General features: G+C 35.0%; 1 protein-coding gene across 2 annotated transcripts in view; it reads left to right on the forward strand.

Annotated features, from left to right (window-relative positions):
- The window catches only part of GLRA3 (glycine receptor alpha 3), a 201,435-nt gene extending 178,664 nt beyond the window's left edge, over positions 1–22,771 (forward strand). Inside the window, exons 8-10 of one of the 2 annotated variants that reach the window (XM_025921486.2) lie at positions 1,010–1,153; positions 3,392–3,436; positions 17,268–22,771. In XM_025921486.2, the coding sequence (XP_025777271.1) occupies positions 1,010–1,153; positions 3,392–3,436; positions 17,268–17,546 (468 nt within the window). In that variant the 3' untranslated portion in view covers positions 17,547–22,771. The remainder of the gene's footprint in view (positions 1–1,009; positions 1,154–3,391; positions 3,437–17,267) is intronic. The other variant, XM_025921487.2, reaches the window with a different exon arrangement.
- Positions 22,772–25,705: the final 2,934 nt, after the last annotated feature.

The raw sequence follows: 25,705 nt of genomic DNA on the forward strand, positions 1-25,705 counted from the left end.
ATTAAAATCCCATAACCTGAGTATAAAGTAAAGAAACATCAAATAAGCCAAAAGTGGGAGACACTAAAAAAAAAATCTGGTCTGCACTTATCCAAAATATCAAGGTCACAGAAGGCAAGAAAAGGCTGACCATAATGTTCCACATTGAAGCCCAAAGAGATCTGATGCCAAGGGACAGCATATAATTCTAGATTAAATCCTGGACTGGAAGGACAAATGTTTTTCTGGTAAAAAGGGCATTATTTGGACGATTGCTGAAATGAGAATGGGTTTTTGGGTTGGATGGTTGTATTTTACTAACGTCAATCTGATTTTGGGGGGTGTACTTGAGTTATATAGGAGGAGATTGTCTTTTTCTTTTAGAAAATACACACAAGTATTTTAGGGTGATAAGGCATCGTGTTTGCAAATTACTCTCAAGTAGTTCAAGGAAAGGCCATAAATGATAAAGATAGAGAGAGAGAAATATATTTGACATTTGGTCAAATATTAACAACTGGAGAACTTGGGAGGTTTTTTTTTTTGTTTTTTATTTTTATGTTTTTTACTGTTCCTGCAACACGTTTGCTAATGTTAAAATTATTTCAAATTAAAAAAAGTAATGAAGAAAACATGGAACTAACAGGTAAATGGCATTATCGATATATATATATCGAAACATATATTTCGATGTTACTTTATGCTTTCTTCAAGCGTTGTTCCAGATTTCACTGAAGGTAAAATTACATTTCCAACTTATTTTGTCTTAATCATACATTTGGTCTTGTGCCTCAGTTGACAACAAACTTTATTTAGTAAAACATACATAAGTTTTGATGTATGATTAATATATAAACTTGCACAATTAATTTCTAAAAAGTGTTTATTAAGCTCAAGAAGTATTGATCTTATTCCTTTCTTTTTCAAGATGATATAAATGGTACAATGTAGAATCAGATGTTCAGTTTTGTACTCAGTGGAAACAACAGTACAAGTCAATTTGCTCACTCTCTCTTTCTCTCTTGGCCAGGTTTCATATGTCAAAGCTATTGACATTTGGATGGCAGTATGCCTCCTTTTTGTGTTTTCAGCACTTCTGGAATATGCAGCTGTAAATTTTGTATCTAGACAACACAAAGAACTTCTGAGATTTCGACGAAAGAGAAAGAATAAGGTAGGTGATTAAATGCGTTGGGTTCACTGGGATACCAATTTTCATTGGACAGTAAATTTGTTACATTTAATACAGTGGCACAGAGAGTAAATGGAATCTGAGGACCCAATCAGATGAATATTCCTTTGGTTTTGTCCAATCGAAACTGAAATTGTCAAAAATAGCTTCAGGGAGAAAATGGTGACACCTAGGTCTACTTTACACAACATATCTGGTGACATGAGAATTTATCAACTTCTTTCTAATGTACTTCCTGGAACAACACCATTTTTTGCTTCAATTAACAAAATATATCATTTCTTACTTGCAGTGTGAGGATCTTACTGATGGTCTGACTTAACATGTCATCAAATATAACTATTAAAGTTGTTCCTTTTCATCAAACTAATTCCTTTAATTGTTTCCATAAACCAATATCTATTTATTAATGCTATGATACTCATGTAAAAGTATGTGGAAAAGTTTATGCATACTTTCATGTTGTTAAGTTGTTTATTCTGAAGCTCTATGGGAAACACAAGAAGGTGCTATTTTTGCCTGGCTACACCTGTTAAATGAAACCCAGAAGAAATTGTATTTAGAACATCATTAGAAGACCACAAGAAGTTGTAGAAATAATCTCATAATTGAATGTAGATGTGCAGAATGGGGTCGTTCCCCTCTATTAATACTTGTAATGTCATCTCTGTTTATATGTGCACATACGTCCAATCAACCCCCTTTACTTTTCTGTAAGGGAAAATTTCTATTGACCAGCATATCTATGAGTTTACTTCTTTTAATATGAAAGTGCCAACTGACATTTAAAAGCAAATGGACTCACATGCAATAGAGAAATGTCAAAGTTGTATGCACAGGAGAAACTGTGTCTAGAATCCCATATATTGGAATATTTAAGTCAAAACATGCTCAAATCTTCAACAGAGTAGTTTGGTTCATATAGTATGCACTTTTAAGGATGTTGAAAGGATTTAATTTTTTTAAGGATTCCTTATAGTTTCTGAATTATTTGCTGCAATTTATATATTCCTTAAATTTTGTAAACCCCAAGCACATGATCTCTCAGTACTGAGCAGTAAACATATTCTAACATGATAGTGTATTCAGTCCTATCTATTTGACTCCCCCAAATCATAAAAAATACCCAATTCACAATAGCATGGAAGGAACATCAGGATTGTGATTCTCTGAGCAACACATTGGACTAACACAGTGCTTGGGCTTATATTTGATCAAGTTGTTATGAAAATAAAAGCACATTATTTATATATTGAAACACATTTTGATGGAGAGATTAACTTTTCTTTATCCTCTTCTCCCCATCACACCCCCATCTACTGGTTTCCTTGTACCTTTCTCATTCTTTTACTGTCTCTTTCCTCTCCTTCTTTCTCCCTTCCTACTGTCTACTTGCTCTCCTTTCTCTCATGACACTTGGCACTGGCTGAAACACTATCACAGAACAAAAAAAAATTCTCTATCATAAGGGCTCAGCTTCTGTTTTTTCTTTCCTTTTAAATGACTGATAAAGACCATTTTTTCCTTCTAATATTACTACAAAGTAATGCTTATTTCCTCTTCTCATTTTGGTTTGCTTTTTTGCTTTTATTGTCCATTTCTCTACCTCCCTCCTCATTTCTATACAATTTTAAGTGTATCAGCCAGGTGCTGAGAAGTATTAGGTACATGGTGTCCAAATGAGGGCTAAGAGCTTGGGCATTTTCCACACCTACCACACATCCAACAGCCATAGTGTCCAATGAGTAACATGATAGACTGTATTGTAAGTCTAGATGCTCAACTCTGGTCCCTCCTCAAAAAGGATTATCCTACCAAAGCAGCTCTTTAAGTTTACTACCTATGAGAATATCAGGATACATACTGAAGCCCATTATTCTTTAGTTCACAGAAAGACGACAAGATTAAATTTTCTAGTGAGAGGCTCTCTAGGAAAATACGGAAATGCACAAATAGTAATACCTTATTATTTTCTAATGACCAGTTGAAATATACAGGGAGCAAATAATGTAACTGAGATTTAGTGCAGGAAAAAAAATAGCTTTTTTTTTAAGTTCATTTCATACTTTGGGGGTTGCATACCTTGCATATGTGAAATCGATTAATGTGTATGTGAAAATGATATATGCAATTAAAACCAATTGTGCAATTATATTTACTCATATATGACTTGATTCTCTGGTTTCTCAATCCCTCTTGGTCCACTTTACCTTCCCACAGACAGAAGCTTTTGCATTGGAGAAGTTTTACCGTTTCTCAGACACGGTAAATTCACTTTCTTAACTCTAAGTAGAGGAATGTGGTTATCAGTAAAAAAGCAGACAGCATATTCTGCACCCAGGCAGTGTTTGGTGGGGAAACATAGCCCCTTGTATATTTAAATCCAAACAACCACCATCCCCCTTCAGCTAAGGATATTCTCGTCAAATTCCATTCGTCTTCCCTCACGCAGTGAAAAGATATTTAAACATCCTTCATCTTATCAACTGAGATAGTTGATGGATCAAAATGATTTTTAAGTATATGTTAAACAGAAATAACACATACAATCTTCTAATAGTCTCCATGAAGGAAATAATCATTTGCTTTAGCAAAATTAGTTCAAAAATTAAGGGAAAATTTATTTGCACAAAGAAGTTCTAACTGTAGCCTTTCTTGTCAGAAAAGAGACCTAAAAATAAGGCAAAAGTAAAATGCTTTGTCCAACCCGTGTATCTTTAGAATCCATTCTTAATGTTGAGATTCTTTATAATAAATGAAAGAGTTTGGTTTTGATAGCAGCATCCTTTGAACTATTTGGTGAAAAAGAGATCACAAGGTCACATGTCCAAGTATAATAGCTAAACAGTTAGAAAGTTAATCTATACGAGAGCATATTATTTGCTTGACTTGGCCACCTATGATATAGCATTCAGTGGTTGAATTGAAACACGTCCAAGCCAAGAATTTGGGCTGGGGAATCACAAACAGTCCAGTCTACTAAACTAAAATTTCTGGAATAAAGTGCATTTAAAAATACCTCCCCAGATGATTCTGGCTCACATCTTGGTTAAGAATACATACAGTGTTAGATGAACAGATAGGAAACATGTTACATTCATCTAATTGAAGGATTCTCAATGTCATAGCAGGTATCTAGGGCCAGTATTATTTTCAAGCACTTACTAAATTTTCTTATAATATATAATTGTTCAACTAATTTTTCTACTAAAATTGCAGATTTGTTCCCAGCATAGCTAGCCACATCTCCTTTATTTTTTCATCCCTGAAAAAAAAAAAAAATCACTTGATTCAATTACTTTTACTTAATTATCTTAAATATAAATTTTAAGAAAAAATGTAATTGCATTGTATTTGCATAACACAAATAGTAGCCTCTTTGGGAGACAATATACTTAAACCCCTAGTAATTAAGCAGTTAATGCCTATAGGAACTTTAGTTCCTATATATTTAGTTAAATATTTAATTTAATTCCTATATATTTAATTAAATATTGCTTTACAAAACAATGCAAAAAGAACTCTGATAAAAAATTAGGTTTACCTCAGCAACCATTATAAATACTTATTTTTTAAAAAGAAACAAAATGGTAATGCAAATACATTCATGGGAAATTATGTGAATTCCACTTTTTTTATAATATTCCAATCCTTGTGCAAATTTGGGGATGATTATTTTGACTTTCTGAAAACTATTTTTCTCAAACTAACAAGTCTTTGAATTCATCATTTTTAAAACCTGTAACTTGCTTAGAAACAGTCTGAGCAATCCAAATCTTTAAATCAAAGTAATCTAAATGAGTCTAAATGTTTATCCAATACCCTATATTTTCACGAGTACTGGTTTACATAGCTTTTTTCAAGCACTCTGAATTGGCAGAATAGGCAAAGTAAATAAAATAGCCTCAGTATAAAAAGTTTGTCACAACAGGGGGCCTTATACTAATGTAAATATTATTCCTAGAAAACTTTTAACTTGGTTCAGAATTGGCTTAGCATTGTGTGGAATCTCTTATATTTTACTTTTTCTCCATTAAGGTATGAGCGAGTGAATCTTTGGTCTATTGTGAAAGAATACAAGTTTGCTCTTGTATCCAAATTTCCCCACCCCACACTGTCATAGCCTGCTGTGTGCCGAGTACCCACTGCACCATGTCGTAGACGCTTACCCCCAGTGCTGTATATGTGTGGGTGTATGCATGATATGAAAGTGTTTTGGTTAGAAGTTGCTCTTCCCACATGTGGTATCATTACTTTAGTCCTGCAGGGTTATAAAGGTGTGCCCAAAATGTTTCTAAATACATGTTATTTGTGGAGAGAAATGGATGATGTGGGGTTGCTTTAATGCATTTGACAAAGCTTCTTCTGCATCACAGTGTAATGATGCAATGGTTTACTGAGAGAAAACATATTCACACAGTATTCCAGTACCTCTGTCTTCCTGCTTGTTATTGTGTGTCCATTGCTATTTATATACTCAAATGAAAGAAAAATGAGCCATTAGTTCTGGATGTGAGAAATAACGGCCAAGTTTATATTTTGCTAAGCACAATGGTTATCTTGGGGGATGGGTTAAATGGGTGATGGGTATCTAGAAGGATACTTCTTATGATGACCACTGGGTGTTATATGCATGTGACAAATCACTAAATTCTATTCCTGCAAGCAGTATTACACTATATTAACTAAGTAGAATTTAAACAAAAATTTGAAAAAAAAAAGATATCATTGACTGCATTTTGACTATCTGTACAAAAGCTTGTCATTATTTTATTGACTTATGTATTTATATGCTGTCTTACCTCAAAAATAACTCAAGGTAACTTCTAAGAATAAAAAATAGTTGTTTTTTCTGCCCTGTACAGTTTTTCGACTCTACAGTTTTAGGACACACACACACACGCACACACACACACACATATACATATCCATAAATATATATATATGTATATATATCCATAAATATATTTATATATGTATATATATCCATACACATATATGTATGTGTATATACATACAGTATTTTGAAGGGATGAGGCTCCATAGACAGTTGAAAGCAACGTGGTACCCATATATATTAAATTATATAATAAAGTTTCCATTTAGCTCAGTTTATGCTATACTCTGGAGTATAAGATAATTTTTAAGTAGGAAAATATTTCCTACAAATTTCTTTGATACATGCCCAAGGAAGAGTAGTTTCCCAATCATTTCAAACTAAATTATATTTGAATGACTCTGATATGGGAGGGGTTCAAAATTTCATCCTCTCAAGTAAACCAAAAATTGTTAGAATTTAACGATTTCCTGCAAACAAATATTTAGGGTCTGTGTTAAACACAGATAGATCTTGGAGCTATATCCTCTCTGAAATATCTATTTAGGAAAATAGTATTCAATAAAATAATGTAACCTGTACTTAATCTAATTTCACATGCATTATAGTGACTTCCATCTCAAAGTTAACTAAAACACATTTACAGCTTTTTACATATGTTGTCTATCATAACATATTATCTTATGTCTCTCTTTAATTCGAGTTGGCACTGAACGAATCTGGCATATCGTGCTAGAAATAGATACATGAGTATTTAAAAGAATTATTTCCTTGATTTCTCATCAATCTCCTAAAATGTATGCATTCCATCTTTGTTTTATTTTATCTTAGAATTCATCTTTTTAAGCCTACATTTTACCATGTAAATAATTTCCAAACCATTTCTGAATCTAATTTCAATATATAAACATAAAGTTGGCTAATTCATAACTAAAGCATGTCATCATTAATAAATGCAAAGTTCTCATGAAAACTGGATTTTAAATAATTTTATATTGACAATTGACTTGCAACCATAATGTATTTTTAATCTCATCTATAATTGTATTCTTTGAAGCTTTCCATTTTAAAATAATACGGAAATGTATATAGATGTATTAAACTGATATGTATTTTGGAAAAAGAATTTTTAATTCATTCCTATATTTCATCTTACCTCAGAATTTTCTAAGTGATGGAGATCTTCCCAACAAAAATAAGCCACTGTTACGTTTATTAGTAAATTTTTTTTTTTCAAAATCCACACACTTTGAAACCCTGTAAATGGAAATGAACAACAATTCACTTTTCCTTCCTTTATTACTCTCCTATTTGGCAATTAGAAGTTACAGAAAATTGTTGAAACAGAAAGACCTTTGGCATAATTACTTGACATCTTGATTGTATACAGAACACCCAAAGGCACCTACCAGGGGAGAAACATTAGGATGAAAATAATGTAGTTAATGCTGTTGTACCCCACAGCAGTTCACATAATAAATCATCATTCATGCTGTCATAGAGTCTTCATGTTTTATTATCACTCACTAGCAAACTTCATGCTTTCACCACTTCCACACCCAAAAATAAGATTTTGGCCATTTTTAAGGACTAAGAAGGGGATAGGAAATAAATTCTTATATTACTTGTATGTTAATATGTATTTGTTCTATGATGGAGATGAAGTAATTCAACTGAATGACTGTCTCTGCCCTTGGATTTTTTTTAATAGTTTATTTATTTATTTTGGGAGAGAGAGAGGGAGACATAGAATCCCAAGCAGCTGTCAACACAGAGCCTGACATGGGGCCCAAACTCACAAAGCATGAGATCATGACCTGAGCTGAAACCAAGAGTCGGGTGCTGAACCCACTGAGCCACCCAAGTGCCCCTAGACTTGGATTTTCTATTTTCAATATTTCTAGTTATACTATGCATGTTCCATGAGTCACTCTTTGGCATCACTCTCTAATAAAATGAAAAAGCATGTAGCATATTTCACAATGTGATCTTGATGTTTAATTACTGAAACATTTTTCTCACTTTCAAACTTAGTGAAAACAGGTCTCCTGTATAAAGAATTGCACACTAACTAAATGGGTTTTTACGTTCTTCATTGCCTACCCTTCTAACTTGCTTAAAGCATAGTACGTGATTTTACTTGTGAGTAAATTAAGGTATGTCTTCAATTTTACTTTTTAAATCAGCCATGTTCTTTTGCTCATTTTTTGCTCATTTTAATTCATTCTATTTAATTTTTATTATTACCTATATCTTGGGTTGGAAAGTGCCTTACTTTTATCAACATTAAATATTGGCTAACATATAGTGTTTGAGTCAAAAGTTTTAGATGTTGGTCTAAATACTTCACATGTTTGACCTTCAGTCTATTAGAAACTCAAGCTGAAGATATCTCCAGAAAACTGAATTATTTCAAACAAATATTTGAGTACTAATTGGAATAAAGAATTTCACTGCACATTTGCATTTCAAATGTCAATCTTGAGTCAGATTGTAAATTTGGACCATCTAATATTTTTGAGATGAAAAGGATATATTTGGAAATGACTTCCTATATAGCACACACATATTTTTATAATGCAAATGCCCAATTTATTTTCATGTTTTTTAGAATGTAAGTTCTCCTCAACACCTTGTTTTTGTTACCATTACTAGGAAATAAGTATTTGAACAAGACATTTTCATGAGGGAAATGTTTTCATTGAAGTTCAAAGTGTTTCTATTTCTCTAGCACCACAATTAATCGGAAGTATGATGTTAGTGAAACCATATTCCGGATGCTTTCGAAAACAGTAATCCACTCTATCATGCTGTGACACATAATTATGCAAAGTCCATTGCCCAGGATATGCTTTGGCCCATGGTAGATTTAAAAATGGATAAAGATACAGATCATATAAATAACCTTACACATAACATTACCTAGAAGCAGCCTTAGGTAAAACAGAAAATTATTTAAAAATGAAATAGTAGTTAAATACTAACACAAAAGTCATCCCAGAGTATGTGTTCATAAACTGCCACTTAAAAATGTAAATTTGAGTGGAATTCAAAAGATGTTTCTTCACTAAATTCAAGCCTGCTTGGATAGATACATTAATGCCTCTTGGAAACGCTTGTAGAATTTGCTGTGCATTATGATCACCTAGAAAACTTGTTGGGAATGCAGATTTCTGGGACAACCTAAAGGCTGATGAGTACAAATCTCCACAATTGCCATTCAGAAAACTGGATCTCTGCAACCCGTCCCAGTGATTCCAAGGCAGGTGTTTTGTGGACCGCAGTGTGAGAAACATTGCCCTCCCCCAGGCTGTCATTATTGCATGCACATAGAATGCTGGTGATTTGACAGGTTGTTGCCAAATTTTATGAGGAATCAATGCTACATAAAGACGATTAAATTTAAATTGTTCAAATGTGTCATTTTTCTATGAAAACCGACATCTAGAGGTCAAGTAGCTTTGTTCATTACAGCACTATAGCCTGATTACAGGTTTGAGAACGCAGTCATGGTTACAAGACAGAAATAAGCTTTAGTCTCATGTCATTTATTTAACTTTTAGAAGGATAAAAGTCAGGAGAAACAGCAGATAAAGTATCTTCGTCTAATTGGAAGTCCTCACGGGACTCAAGCACGCAACATGTTTTGTCCCCTCACTCACAGGGAGCATGGATGTCTTCCTAGTTTAAAGAAATAGATATGATCTATCTATTAATATCATCTAATATAAATATGATCTAATAATAGATCAGAAGCAGCAATGATCCCATCAGCTAGAAAATGTAATCATGGGCCCAGAACCATTATATCAGGTATATAATATATATCTGATATGCTATATCAGAACCATTATAATGCAAAAGAAATGTCTGTAAGTGGGAATAACAAAATAGTGTCACAGCATTGCTCCCAACCCCCCACATTTCAACCACCAGAAACTAGAAACCTTGTTAAAGGCATTCTTTGTTGCTGTCACTCATACTCAAGTGATCTACACACTCATCCTGTGAACTAGCCAGCTCTTTATGTCCTTGCTGTCCTGTCTTTAGTAATAAGTGTTTTAATTCCTCATTCCAGTTTCTATTTAAATGCCCTCACTCTGTTGCACTCTTGGGCCATTTTGTTCACTGGTCATGTTTAAATGTGTTCTTTTGTTCAATGAGATCTATTCCAGGAGCCCAAACTGATATAAAAATGCTTTGTTCCAAACCATTAATAGTATTTTCATCTGTGGCTTCTGTTATGGTATAAAAAAAAGCCCAAGATGGACTCCGTCTATTTCTGCTAAAATCCACGGAATCCTCCAGGAGCCGTAGTCAAAGACCTTAGCATTCCATCTGCCAGCAATGTGTTAGCACTTATCCTCAGGAGATTTAATTCCAAGGCAATTTTCAAGCAATATTTTCCTTCATTAATATTCAGGTCAAGCTGCCACCACATCAATGACGCAACAGAGGAATATATCACAGTTCTGTCCATTGTCGCATGGCCTGGGCACCATCATGGCTACATCCATGGCCGGTCCAAGACATCTGTTTTGGCACTCTATTCTCCTTCTGAGCTAACAACCAGGAAAACATTACTTGACTTAATTTAATTGTACCCTGGAATTTTTATAAGGAACTTCATCTCCCACCGTGGGATGTTGTTAAGTGTTCGTTTCACCAGGTCACTTGCCTGACCGTAAGGCAACGCCACTGGCTAGAGTCAAGGGCTTTGAGTATCCAGATATTGCTGTGAGAGCAACACTTCGGATCCTGCCACATACACCAGCCAGTTCATTTTGTGGACTTACCTCGCTTTCAACGACAATTTTTTATTAGACTGAAGGTGTGCTTTAGCTCCTGGCCTTCTATGTAAAAATTTCTACTGGTGAACGAGGTGACCAGCTTTGTCTCAGTGGGAAGAGAATCATGAGATTCATACCACTCTGGATAGCTCCAGCTGGAGATTCCACCTCTGGTCCATTGTCGAATAAGCTACCTTTTCACGGACATGACGTACTTCGCCTGAGTAGTTCTCCTTCGCTTGTTCCTAAAGATACCGTTTTCATTTTATCAGGGAACTTAGACTGAAATACCTTTCTAACCTTGCCCATCATAGGACGATAGGTTTTTTAAGCCTAAATAAAGTCTGATGCCCTGTGGGTTCCTTCAGTTTGGAAACTGCTTCTACCAGAGCACAAGAGAGTATCAGTAGTTGCCATTCAAATAGATCAGAGAGATTTCCAGTCTAGAATTCTGGCAGCCGTCTCACAGTACCACTGTGGAGTCTTCTTCAGAAATTCCAGTCTGCGTGTGTTTTCATAGCAGATGCCTCTAGAGCTGATGGATTTTAAGGCGTCAGAGAGGGAACTTGGGCTATTTGTTGCCTGCCTCAGACCTGTCACAGTTCGTTCGCCCATGTTCCACTTTCAAATTCATTCTGTCTTCCAGTCACTTTATACAAAATGGTCAACAGGAATCAAAATGTATCTGCCAAATTACAAATAGTGTTACAAGCTGTTTTTCTCATACGGGGATGCAGAAGAGATAATGGTTTGTCCTTTATTGTTTGTAAATCATTCCTAATGGTTTCCTCCAATTATTTCTGGAAATTGGTCTGATGGGGCTGGGCCCTGAATTTTAACCAGGTTAATTAGTTACCTTTACCTAGTCACATGGGCCACTAGTTACGAAACCCTCCCTTGACCTTCTCCTCAGAGAGAGAAACTACCATTTATCATTAACCAACTTCCTTCTGACAGTGACCTAGACCAAACTCTTTCAAACCGATTTGTGATAATAAGCTGGAGATTTCACGTTTCCTTAACTGGGTCTACACCACATGAAGATACACAGTGTCAGGCTTTTTTCTTTATATAAACCTAACAGGAAAACCCTAGTCCAGTCTGTTAAGTATACCAGTGCCTCGGGGAGCCTGGCTGACAGTGGAGTATGTGACTCTTGATCTTGGGGTTGTGAGTTCAAGCCCCATGCTGGGTGTAGATATTACTTAAAAATGAAATATTTTAAAAAAGGCACACCATCCTCCTTTGTCCTTCTGAAGCTCTTCAGTTATTACTATTTATCATGGTAGAGGCTGTTGAGGTACTTCTTTAGTGACCCCAAGTAGTCAGCAGTCAGACTGTAGGATATATGTAGCTTTATCATAGCCCAGATAGAGCTATTCTAGAGAAAATTAATGAAGGACTTAGCACCCCTGCTTCCACTATTTCTTTAATCAGAACTAAGAGTCTCATTTACTTTCCTGGAATCTTTTTTTTTTTTTTTTAATGTTTATTTATTTTAGAGAGAAAGAGAGTGTGTGAGCCAGGGAGGAGGAGAGAGAGACAGAGGATTCACAGCAGGCTCTGCACTGAGAGCAGAGACCCAATGCAGGGCTTGAACTCACGGAACTGTGAGATCATGACCTGAGCTGAAATGAGACACTTAACACACTGAGCCATCCAAGTGCCCCGTACCTTCCTGGAATCTTGTACTGTTTAATAGTCACCACAAAGGAAGGTTTAAGCAATTCTAATGGCTTCCCATTTAGTACATCCAGTTGTAACTGGGCTAGGAAACAACTGCCCGAGATTAAGTTCAAACCAGAAGTGGCAAGATCCTTTATGCATGTGTCATGTCGTTTCCACTTATGCATTTAGCCAAAGGTGATACCATCTGCTGGATATTCCACTCCGAGCTGGGCAAGGAGAGCCCAGCCTTCAAACCAGTCTTCTTTGTTTCAACTGCCTTCATGGATGGAGTAAATTCAGCAGCCCATATCAGTGCCTTTTGTTTCCTTTCCCCACCGGCATCATTGATTTAACTTCTGAGATGAAAGCAGCATATTTAACAGGGTTCCTTAAAGGAAGCAGCTGCCGGAACTGGAACAGATTTCCTTCCTCCCAGCTGGCAAAAATGTGCCAGGAAATCTTTCATAGGACTCCTGTCAATTTTCATTCTGTGTCTTAAAAGCCACCTAAAGAGAGCTAATAGATTTACCTCTGGCCATGATCTTTCTTGTGAATAGCCCAGAATTTTTGCCCATCGGCAAAACCCAGCATGGCAGCTATAAAAACAAATGTACCCATGAATCATGTGTAGCTTCCTGCCTTTCCAGAAGGAGAAGTACATGGGGAACCCACGCCTGGAGGACTCCCCTAATCATAGTGTCTGCCAGAGTTTAAGTCAGAGAATGTGGTTTGGCTAGGCTCATTTTTATTTATCACATGGCCAGGCTAGGTTTGCTACTTCCCTTAACGTAACTACTTCTGCTGTTCAATGTCACAGCAGTGGGAGAACCAGGAAGCTGGTCCTCAGCATAGATTCATACCACCCCAGACTTTACCTGCTCCAAAAGGGTCATCGGTTACATGCTGGCCAGTAGCTGCAGCACATTAGAAGTCAGCATTCACAGCTAACATTGTTTTTCATGCTGCGGTATATATATATATATATATATATATATATATATATATATATATATATCCCTATGTCAATCCTAGAAAGCATAGACCACAGATATCAGTTGGTACTTCACAGTAAAGAGATCCCGCTTCTTTATGTTATAATTGCTTCATACAAAATGGTAGCCACAAGCCACATGTGGCTATTGAGCACTAGAAATAGAGTCTGAGGGGCCCCTGGGTGGCTCAGTCAGTTGGAGCCTGCTTCGGATTCTGGGTCTCCCTCTTTCTCTGCCCCTCCCTTGCTTGAACTCTGTCTCTCTCTCTGTCTCTCAAAAATAAATAAACCTTGAAAAACATTTAAAAAAATAAATATAGAGTCTGAACAGAGGTGTATTAAAAATATATGCTGATTTCAAGGACTTAGCATGAAATAAAGAATATAGAAGATCTCCTTTTTACTTTGAGTAAATATGTAAATCATATTAGGACATACTAAGTTAAAGAAAATGTAATACTGAACTTAATTTCATTTGGTTTCTTTCAACTCATTAAAATGGTAGATAGTGTAAAATTTAAATTGAAAATTATACACACGGTGTTCATGTGTGGCTCCCAGTATATTTCTATTGGACAGTACTACACAATACTCACTAGTTTACAGTGTTGTTGGCCTAAGGTTGCAAAGAAGTAACATCAGGGATTAAATGCAATGTTCTTCCAACTCCCAAGTGGACTTGACACAGGCCATGAAGCCGCTTGCTTTACTTGCCCTAATTTCTCTTTCTACCAAGTGGTTTCAGTTTCACAGATAATCAACTAAATAGGAGACAAGAAAATTGTATTTTGAGCCATTTTCCCCTCGGTTTTATCACCTGGTCTCCTTCGGTTTTATCTCGTTAATCACCCGTCTACCAATTCAATAAGGGATCATTCTCTGTCTTCCACATTGCTATAGTAAGATTTATTCCCAGTTATTTTCTGTGGGACTTTGGCTATCTCAACCCCAGGGGGGATCAGTATCAACATTCTTATCAAATTCCCTCCCTGAACTTTGGGCCATATTGGGTCTGAAAGGATCTGAAAGCCAGGTCAGCTTCTGTCACCACCGTTGAAATGCGGGGTTAAATTTGTCAATCAGACCCTCCAGACACACTGGGCTTCACTCGGTCCTACAGGAGCATGTGAGGCAGCCGGCACATCAGAGGTAGCATTTTCTCATCTCCCCAGGAGGCAGGGCAGTTACTCATGAGCACAGCTGCTTTGGGCCTCATCCACAGGCGCATGTAGACGCGCTGCCACGGACAAACGTCAGAGCATATGTTATCACATTGACACAAAGAAGCCACAGCCCTTATTTCTTACCAGACTTGTCTACATTCTGGTCACGTAGCCCAAGGGCCTTCAGGCCATCACACAGCGGTGCCCTGTGCAGTAAATGAAGCAAACTCCACCTTCCCCATTTAGTGAGCTCTATTGTTTTCAAGGAAATGATGCTGAAAGGATCAGAAGTCATTCATCAGCCCAGGCCCTGAGATTAACCCTCTACTCACAGTTAGTGGAAAGATGCCATGGAACATAATGTGGTTGTTCACTGAATATCTTAAATCTTGAAAAGATTGTCTCTGTTTTGAGATGGAGAACTGGAGCGGGGCGGGGGGGGGGGGGGTGGAGTCTCTAAGAGTTTGAACATAGTTAAGTTCTTCCGAATTGATGGTTAGAAAGGTAGTCAATGGAGGTAGGTGGTTAAAGACACAAACTTCCGTTTGTAAGATAAATAAGCACTAGGAAAGTAATGTACAACATGATGACTATAGCTAATGCTGCTGCATGATCTACAGGAAAGTTGTTCAGATAGTAGATCCTAAGAATTTTCATCCCAGGGAGAATTTTTTTTTCTTTTCTTTTTTTTCTATCTGTGTGAGGTGACAGATACTAAAACTACTGTGATAATCATTTTATCGTATGTGTAAATCAAACGGTCATGCTGTATACCTTAAACTTGTACAGTAATGTATGCCAGTTGTTTCTTAGTAAAGCTAGGGGGAAAAATAAATGGATTCTACTTTACTAAATACAGTAGAATCCTAACATTCTAGCATTTTTGTAACCCATCTCTTAATTGGTTCAACTAATATGTCAACACCTCATTGTAAATGCTCATTGAGAAATTATCTTTTGTCCTATTTTGAGATGGCTTTTTTTTGGACACATGGGTTGATATAGGTTAAAAGGCTATTTTATATATCCTTCAGCATTCAGCTGATTTGCACCCAAAAGTTGTACAAATTCTCCAATGATCTACACTTTTTTTCTGAAATGCAAACAACAGCATGATTTCCTAAATTATAAGGAAACTGTTTTAGCACTTACGTAGGAACAGCTTAATTTCTTGTATATCCACTTTTTTCTGGGACATAAAAAATTCAAGGCAAATAATAATTTAGACTTAAAATTTCCATGGAAACTAAAAAAAAAAGCCAGTATAAATGAACATCTTTTTTAAAGAGTACTGAAAATTCAGTTTCCAATTTTTATAAGATTACAACAGTAGTTAAGTATAATTAGGATCATCGGCTTTTACTTCAGATTTGTTTCCTCACAATTCAATTGCTTATGCATCTTACAGTTCAGCTGTTTCCCAAGAATTATTTGTTTTTATTTTTCATGTGAAATTGCCTTACTCCATTATTCCCAAAAAACTATTTCAAACATTATTACATGAACTTTGATCATCTTCTCATGTTCAGAATCCATTTTAATTTCCATTTTTCAGTTTCATATTTTGTAATATACATTTTATTGAGCCTCTGCTTAAACAGACCCAAAATAATTTTTCAAGAGTTTGAGCCAATTACTTTTGTATCCTATATTACCATTAAAAATTACTTTCATAAAAGGAGAGCTTTGACAACTTTAAAACAACTTTAGAAAATGTCATCTTTTAAATTTTCAGTTTTAGTAGCAAAAAAAAACCCCTAATTAATTGGCAGTTGTCTATTGTTACATTATAAATAAATGAATTAAATTAACTTATTCATTCATGAATTTCATTATAAACTCTAAATGCCATGTTTTCCTATCATGAACACATTTCATTTATCATATTTTTATTAAGTAAATTTTGGTTCAAATTTTGGTTTTCTTTTCACATATGTATATGGAGAATTCTTTAATTTGCAACATTTAAGAGAAAGGTAACAATATCTTTCCAGAACATGAAATAAACTTCAGCCAAATTTCATTCATAATTTCAACTCAGTCCATGTACCTGAAAAATAATCGCATATAAACTAGAATATATGACTATCTTAGAGTCTTCTAGATAGTTTAGTGTAAAACATAGAAACCACGTTAGGTGAGGATAACAAAACCCAAACAGCGTTCTTGAGCTAGAGTGTATTTTCCAATGAAGTCATATAAAAATTATAGGAAAGAAACATTAAAGTTTGCCTCTATGAAAAAGAAAAATCCAGTCAATGATCTTGATATTTCCCCCTTGACATCATATTATTTATCCACATTATGTAAAAAAACCCCAAAAACATAGTATATGAACATGTGTAAGATCCCAATAGATTCCTTTGCTTGCTCAACTTATTTATATATTGTAGCAATACGTAGATAATACCAGAATGTTTAGTTTTTCCAATAAAACATATTATTTGAGAGTTTCGTATTTCTTAATAGACACATTTATATGATGCAGCAGGATAAATCAGTAAAACTTGAATGGGAAACAAAGCAACTCAATCTTTATATGCTTGTAACCTTTATCGTGATAAAGTTTACATTACGAATCCGAAATGCCTGTTATACACGCTCTATTCCATGACTCAAGTGTTTTCTTATGTTTTTCTTCTGACAGGATGATGAGGTAAGGGAAAGTCGATTCAGCTTCACAGCCTATGGAATGGGGCCATGTCTGCAAGCAAAAGATGGTGTGACCCCAAAGGGCCCAAACCATCCTGTCCAAGTAATGCCGAAAAGCCCTGATGAAATGAGGAAGGTCTTTATCGACAGAGCCAAGAAGATTGACACCATCTCTCGAGCTTGTTTCCCATTAGCCTTTTTGATTTTTAACATTTTCTACTGGGTTATCTATAAAATTCTTAGGCATGAGGATATTCATCAGCAACAAGATTAAGCCTCCGGGGGCATGCAAGTGCGAACGATCAATTCAAAGGAAAGTTTCTTTGCCATGGGTGTGTGTATGTGTGTGTGTGTGTGGTATACAAATAAGGACCATCAAATTAAAGTGGCATATGGGAAGGTATTATTATGATTTGCTCTGCAAAGTCACAGGCATATTAAGAGGCTTTTAATGGATACAAAAATATATACTATGAGGATTCTATTTCATATTACTTTAAGATTATCTGTCCTTTCACAGTATATCCTGTAAGTGGACATATTATTGCCAATGTGTTTGTGTTGTTATATAATGTCACATAATAGTACACGTGAAAACTTCTTTGGAATTTCTTGCTTTTCAGCTCAATGACATTAAATCTTACAAAAGTAAATTTTGCACAATTAACTTTATAAATGGAAAAAGAGAAAATGTTGAAGACTTTAAACATCAGTAGCTTGAGGCTTTAAAACATGTTCTTATGCTATAGTTACAAAACAGAAAATAATCAGTTAATTCTGTAGAAAACTCACGCCCTCAGAGGATTGCACATACAGATACTACCGGCCCAACTTATGTAATACCAAAAATATTCAAATCATAAATTTAAAATTAAAAAGTTTTGTTATTTATAAACTAAATCTAATTGTTTCAAATACAATATTTCCCTCTTTGGAAATCTCAAACAAATGGCGTAACAGATCATATTATATACAAAATCTGCTTCTCGTAGCTATATCTCTATGAATGAAGATGGAAATACTGAAAATAACATTATCATTTTTAAGTAAGTGTTATAGGTGTGTATTTAGAATTATTGCCAAACACTGAAAACCGCAAGCCAGCACCCTTGTTTTGTTAGTTTTTTAATAGCTGCTTAATTGTCTGTATGTAATTATGTTTAATGTTTTGATATAATTGAACAAAGTTCATTAAGATTTTTATATTTTAGCTTAGAATGAGACTTTAAAGTTCAATGGGATTATAGTATTTACATTTTGATAAAAATGAATTTAGTTAAAACAAAAATGGATTTATGAAAGATTTTTTAAATAAGAACAGTTTTCCGATCAAAGTTATATAGGTTCAAACTCTTAGCTCCAAATGTAAGGAGGGAAGATTTTAATTCTAAATTATATAAATAAGTCATTTCTATAAAGTGAGGATTGGTTGTTTTTATATTTCTGAACTAATGATTTCAATATATATGCCATTCACTAGATGTGAATAATTTTAAATACAATTTTTACTTAAAATTTATCAGCAACCCATGGAATTATTTCAGTTACAATGGGGCATTAACCAATTTCATGCAGTGTAATTAAGTACAAATATATGATAGAGTTCTTGGTTAAATTGAACCAGGTTCTGATTCTTTTGAATTTTTGCTATTTTTCTGCATTATTTTTATCATTATTGTTGTATTTTTAAAAAGCTCTAGAATGCTCTTTAGATATGTTTAATTTTTGGTCAGATTTGCTGAATAGAAACTCAATGTGCCAAAAGGTTGACAGAGAAAAGTTTAAACATTAAGAAACAATTAACTCAGCTTTAAGAGGAAAAAATAAGCCAGTCTTTGAATCCAATGGTATTATTTTCTGAATTTGAGTCAATCTCAAACTAAAAGCAAGAACTGCCATTTAAAGCTAAAAAGTTCTCAAAGTTATTGAACTTTGGTGTATCCAGTTTTAGTTTTTAAAAATAACTTGTGAAAAAAATAACGTATGCTCAGTGATTTTTGCTAAGTGAAGGACCAAACTGCCCTCCTTTATAAGTAATTTAAAACATTATTGGAAAAAACAAACACACAAAAACCATATTTGGCATTAAAGGCAAATGTCACAACTGAAAGAAATTGTTACTCTTGTTCTGCAGACTGTGCACCCGAAAGTTGAACACAGTCTTCTTTATTTGGTGTATATGAATCAAAATCATGGAAATATATTCTTGTACTAAAGATAGATTAGAACACAACGTTGTTTGTGTTCCCTGAGGAAAAGCTGTGTGGTTGGAAGTTATGATAAACCACATTGTCTCAATATGTCTCTGAAATACTTGAATACATTTTTCTGTACTTTACACATCCTATTTCAAAAGCTCTCCATCATTGCTTAAATTCAGTGAATTCTGCCAGACGCAAAAAGAAATGTAATGCACCTATTCCCCCCCCCCCCAGAATTCACAGACATCACTATTTTCATATTTGAGAATATTAAAACATGTCTCTTTTATACCTGAAACTTGGAATGTAAAAATACTAGCCACAGGACAATTTTTCAGCAGGGGCACTGGTACGGTAGAAATCTCTGTATTTGCTTGGGAATACGTACTTATCGTTGCCTTACTATACTAAGAAAGTACAGTCGTGACTCATATGGCAACAATGACAATATTTGGAGGGCTCAATTCAAAAGGTTTAAAGGAATATGTCCGCTCTAACGAACACTTATAGAGTGTTTTAAACCGGAAAACACACTGCAATTAGCATCTCAAGGTAGTAGTTGCCGCAATAAACCCTGTGTCAAACCTGAATATTTCAAATTAAACCAACCAGAAAACTATTAATAGTGAGGAAATTAAAACGTGTCCATATACACTAATGACCCACATACAAGTTGGAGTTCTAATATGGATATTTCAAGTATTTGGAAATGGCCACATTAAAAAGTTTGTAACTTTTGTACATGCAGTTTATTGCAATTTTTCTTATTATTATGTATTTCAACCATGGAAATTTATGGTTCCATACTATAAGAATTTTTAGGAAACCTTGTACCTTACTCAGCATATATATATGCTGTACTTCTTTATTTCCCAAACAGTAGAATTGAAGTTCAACTCTAGGGAGGATTTGGAGCTTTCTTTACCACTTAAAATAGATTCCAGAAAGATTCCAGTGTGGAAGCAAGAAAGCCAACGATCTTTAAAATTTCTCTAACCTTTCTCTAACCTTTCCACATGTTTCTCCATGGTAGTTAATCACCTGCAGAGCCTATCCAACTCCTGGTTGTTATGACAACTGGGACGCCTGGGTGGCTCAGTTGGCTGAGCTTCTGACCCTTGATTTCCGCCCAGGTCATGATCTGGCAATTCGTGGGATCAAGCACTGTGTCAGGCTCTGCCCTAAGGGCACAGAGCCTGCTTGGGATTGTCTCTCTCCCTCTATCTCTGCCCCTCCCCAGCTTACTGTCTTTTTCTCTCTCTTCCAAAATAAATAAGTAAACTTGAAATAGAGAGAGAGAGATTGTTCTGGCTACTTGTTCTGTCATCAATTCCTATTCTATGGATATAGTCTAATGACGTTTACCTTAACTTTAAACTATAAATGTTTTAAAACCTATATATCCCTAAAATATGAATACATTGGGTTTATGAATTCCCAAAACCTTATGGCAGATAATGGGAATTTTAGAAAGAAAATGTGAAAAAATAAGCCAACATGTTTAACAGAAGAGAGAAATTTGTTAACTACTTTAGCACTGTCAGTTGTGATTTTAAGAGAAAGATAAGTATATCTTCCATACTATACATCCCACTTTTTTACAATATACTTGTGTGTACTTAACATGATATACCTCAACCTGCTGGTCACTTCAGAGGACTGAATATTGGCAGTTAAATTTTCCTTTCATCTATAAAGTACACACTCCATGAAATGGACTCAAGGGATTATGGGAGTTGCCAATATTAAAAGTAGAAAATACTCTCAATATTAAAAGTACGAAATTGGAAATACTGAAATTCATAGATGTCTCTAACAACAACTAGAGCACTCTAAAAATGAAACTTGTAGTTTGGAAATATGCCACAGTCCTTAGACCAATCAATCATTAACAATCTTTGAGGTCCTGTCTCTTAATCCAAGACAGATTTCATGTACTTTGTACAACAGGTAATAGAAAAACCTCCCAAAATTTATCAGCATATACCATCTGCATTTCTCATCTAATTGACGCTGAACTAGTAGAGAAAGCAAGCCACTCCATGCACACTGCATAAACTTACATTTAGTCGATGAGTATTCATACATCAGTCATCAGTATTCAGTATGCTGACAAGTTAAAGACTATCAAAATCATGAGATTGGTTAAATATATATTAAAATAATATGTATGGTTTCTACCCCAGGGATTTGCATTTTAACGATCTAACCAAAAAAATGTCTACAATCAATAGAAATTAACCTTTAATAGTTACCTTGGTTCACTGAGATTAGTCAAGAATTGTCTAGTGACTCAGAGAATATTTTTTGCATCTTTCTAATTAGAAGCTTGTCTTTTGAATTATCCTCATCTATTACACACACTATTGTGATAACTAGCCTTTTCTAGTTAATTTGGGTATTCAGTTTTGGAACCAGATCATTTCATTGCCTATGCTTGGCTTCTGGACTGTTGCTTGCTGCTATAGAGCTATTGAAACGGCACAATCAGTTCTGTGATTTTCATGTACATTTCAGAGAATAACTTAGTTACAAAGACTGCACAATTTCTTAAGTGACAAGTATTAAAATTTTTATTTTTGTAAATGTTTTTTTATTTTTTTTAACGTTTATTTACTTTTGAGACAGAGAGAGACAGAGCATGAACGGGGGAGGGTCAAAGAGAGAGAGGGAGACACAGAATCTGAAACAGGCTCCAGGCTCTGAGCTGTCAGCACAGAGCCTGACGCGGGGCTCGAACTCACGAGCCGTGAGATCATGACCTGAGCCGGAGTCGGACGCTTAACCGACTGAGCCACCCAGGCGTCCCAAGTATTAAAATTTTTAAATCTATTTAAACTATATCCCAATCGCCTAATCTGCTTAAGCAAAATTAAAGATACAGTTTTTCAAATAATTTTGACAAGACCACTTTCTTTAACTGAACTTATCTAATAATGGGCAGTGGAAAGGTATGACTTGAGGATTAGAATTCTATAAAAGACCAACATTTTGAATATAATGACAACTGAGTCTTATTGTCCACACTGCCTTCATACTTTCTTACCACATCCCTCTATTTTGGCCATGATGGTCATTCATAGCAGTGTGGGAATAATCCTGTCCATCTCAGTGATCACCAAATAATCTTTAATCACAGTGAGCTCTAGTTTCTATGACATCTAGATTGTAGACTTTAAAGTGCATCATTTCATTCACTTTGACATTTCAAAGAGATGCTAAAAATAATAGTTACTGCTTGTGGCTATGAGACCATCCGGTGATTTTTAATACAGTATTTTAGAAAAATACAGTGTAGGGGCGCCTGGGTGGCGCAGTCGGTTAAGCGTCCGACTTCAGCCAGGTCACGATCTCGCGGTCCGTGAGTTCGAGCCCCGCGTCAGGCTCTGGGCTGATGGCTCAGAGCCTGGAGCCTGTTTCCGATTCTGTGTCTCCCTCTCTCTCTGTCCCTCCCCCGTTCATGCTCTGTCTCTCTCTGTCCCAAAAATAAATAAACATTGAAAAAAAAAATACAGTGTATATGGGCACACTCTCTTAGTATAGTAACGATAAATACATATTCCCAAGCAAATACACGATTGAAATATCCATTATACCAGTTGTACTTTTATTCCTTTCTAAGAAATGTCTTCTTCAGCAGATACATAGGCTTTTATTTTCTTGTTCAGGTACTATTAGGAGTGGTAAAATATAACGGTCCCATTTTATGCTCTTTGCTATATATGCTATTCATGAATAAATAAGCAATGTACACTACAAATTGTATTAATTTAATTTCTATCCCAGCCCCCATTCCTCTTTGGAAACAAAGTGAACCTCCATAGGGAGACAGCTGTTATTTTCATTACTTAAAAAAAAAAAAAAGTAGTGATGCTTATTTTTCCATTACAAAGATGCTTAGAACCCATGGTGCATAAAATTTAACTCCCTAGGATTTGAAAATAATAAGGGCAGGGAAAATATTCTGGAGAAGCTTCTCCCAGAAATTAGAACAAAAGAAAGAGAACTCCTGAGCTAGCAGCAGGGATTCTCTTATTCATTTTTTTCTTTTACACTTTCCATCTTAATGCTGCCTACATCTCCTTCCTTTTCCATCTCTTCTGCACAAATGCACTCATCCACATGTGTGCCCATACACACACTCTTACAGACTGTTAATGGAATAATTCCTTCAAATTGGAAATGTAAAAAAAGTCAACTTTTCTGGGATTTTGTGATATGCTTTCAAGATAAATGATTCCTGGTGGGAAATATGAGCAGAGTAGTCATTGGATTTGGCCATCTCTTAATTATGTAAGCATAATATTTTGCTTCAACAACACACGAAAAGAGCTATATGGGTCCAAATTTTCTCCAACTATTAACAATAGAATTCTAAAACACCACTTGGACTATCCTTGAAGAAGGACTAAATATTTGTCAAACTGTCCGTCTACAAAACAGCCAGTAATAAACAGTAATACTGGATGATTTCATAGTGTCTTAACAGGCATTTTTCTCAGTATCTTTTATGGTTCATACATAAGTAAAATAAAAGGAAAATTTTAGAGGTGGTAGAATACTATTGTAAAAAATAATGATTCTGCTCCGTGGCAGTACATCAGAATCCCTTATGTGCTTTGAAAAATATATACAGGTTGATGTTCAACACAGGAGATTACAATTCATTCAATCACTGATTAAACAAATATTCGTCAGGCACCTTCTATGTAACTGCCATTGTTCTAAGTGCTGAATTCAGTACGTTTGGGGTAAAACATGAAACATCTAGATTATTGGCAAAGTTCCACAAGTGAGAACAATTGATGTGAACATGCATAAACCTATTTTTCTAATAAGATTCGATTTACACCTGACATTTTCATAATTTTTTCCTTCTTTAAATTCATTTTAGCTCTCTCATCCACATTCACAGAATTAAACAATAAACCTTTGAGGCATTTCAGTTCACGCTCCCTCCCGAATTCAGAATCTTCACCATTAAACTCCTGATACAAAATTGTCCAAATTCTTCTAGAATTCTTAAGTAACCGGTAGTAACTGATTACTCTGAAGTCAGCCTGTTCCACTGTGACATAGATCTAAATTAAAAAAAAAAAAAAAAAAAAAGCTTTCCTTTGTTAAGAAATGACGTTTACTTGGTAAATTGCAAATAAATCTCCATTCCCTTGAGACAACGCTTCTTGTATTTTTCATATCTTTTGTAGATGTTCAGGCTCAGTACCATTTTCTCAACCCCTTATGACTAGTTTTATTCTCATTTAAGCCATTTATAAATGCACTTTATGTGTTAAACAATGATGAGATGTCTTCAGGTTTATAAAATAATGACATATAAAATTAATTGTCTATATAGATAACTAGAAATTGACACAAATTTCTATGGAAATTATTTGCAGTAACTTTAAGTGTATTCCTAGAACATAGCAATAATTTTAAATTAAGTACTTAAAATATATTTCATGATACGAAGATACTATATAAAACCCTACAAAGTAATATGAATTAGAAAAACTCTTAGCCAAATGGAAATCATATTTTTAGAATAAAGCTATAAGAAAAATACAATGAACGAAGTGGTTTTATTTTAATAGTTGGCTTCTCGCTGAGGTAGCTTCAGCAAAGGTGCCTTCAGTAGCCCCACCAGCATACACATTATCCAACCTGGCTTGTTAATGTAAACAAAGAGAAAAGGAGCTGCGGGTTAGAGGCCGGGAAAGGATTCAGATGTAAGACTGTGTATAAACATGCTTGAATAGTTTTGCACTCTTTCACTTTCATCTCTCTGAATTATGCAATAGCCATTCCTTAATTCCTTAAATTTATATTTTAGCATATGGCAGATGATAATACTGGGGGGCGGGGGGGAAATAGAGTGAAGTAGCCCATCATTATATGAATATTATATAACACGCTGTGGAAAGGAAAAGAAAAAGAAAATGTGCCACATATTTTCAGTGTGCCATCTTAATATCACATACAGTGACTTTATTGTTAGTGAGCCAAACTGTTTAAAAGACTACCAAAAAAAAAAAGGTATTGCTCTTTTATGGTGTTAACTATTTTTCTGTACATTTAAAACATGTCTTCCTGAGTCTGATGTCTGTCTGTCTTCCTGTCCAGATGATGTCATATTTTTTCAGGAAACTATGCCGAAAGTATATTTACAAATGTATGCATGATTTTATCAACTTGTTTCTCATGATATCGTCTTTAGTTCATTTCTGCAACT

The sequence above is a fragment of the Puma concolor genome, chromosome B1 (assembly GCF_028749965.1).
Source record: "Puma concolor isolate L17-30 chromosome B1, mPumCon1.1.hap2, whole genome shotgun sequence".
Lineage (NCBI taxonomy): Eukaryota > Metazoa > Chordata > Mammalia > Carnivora > Felidae > Puma > Puma concolor.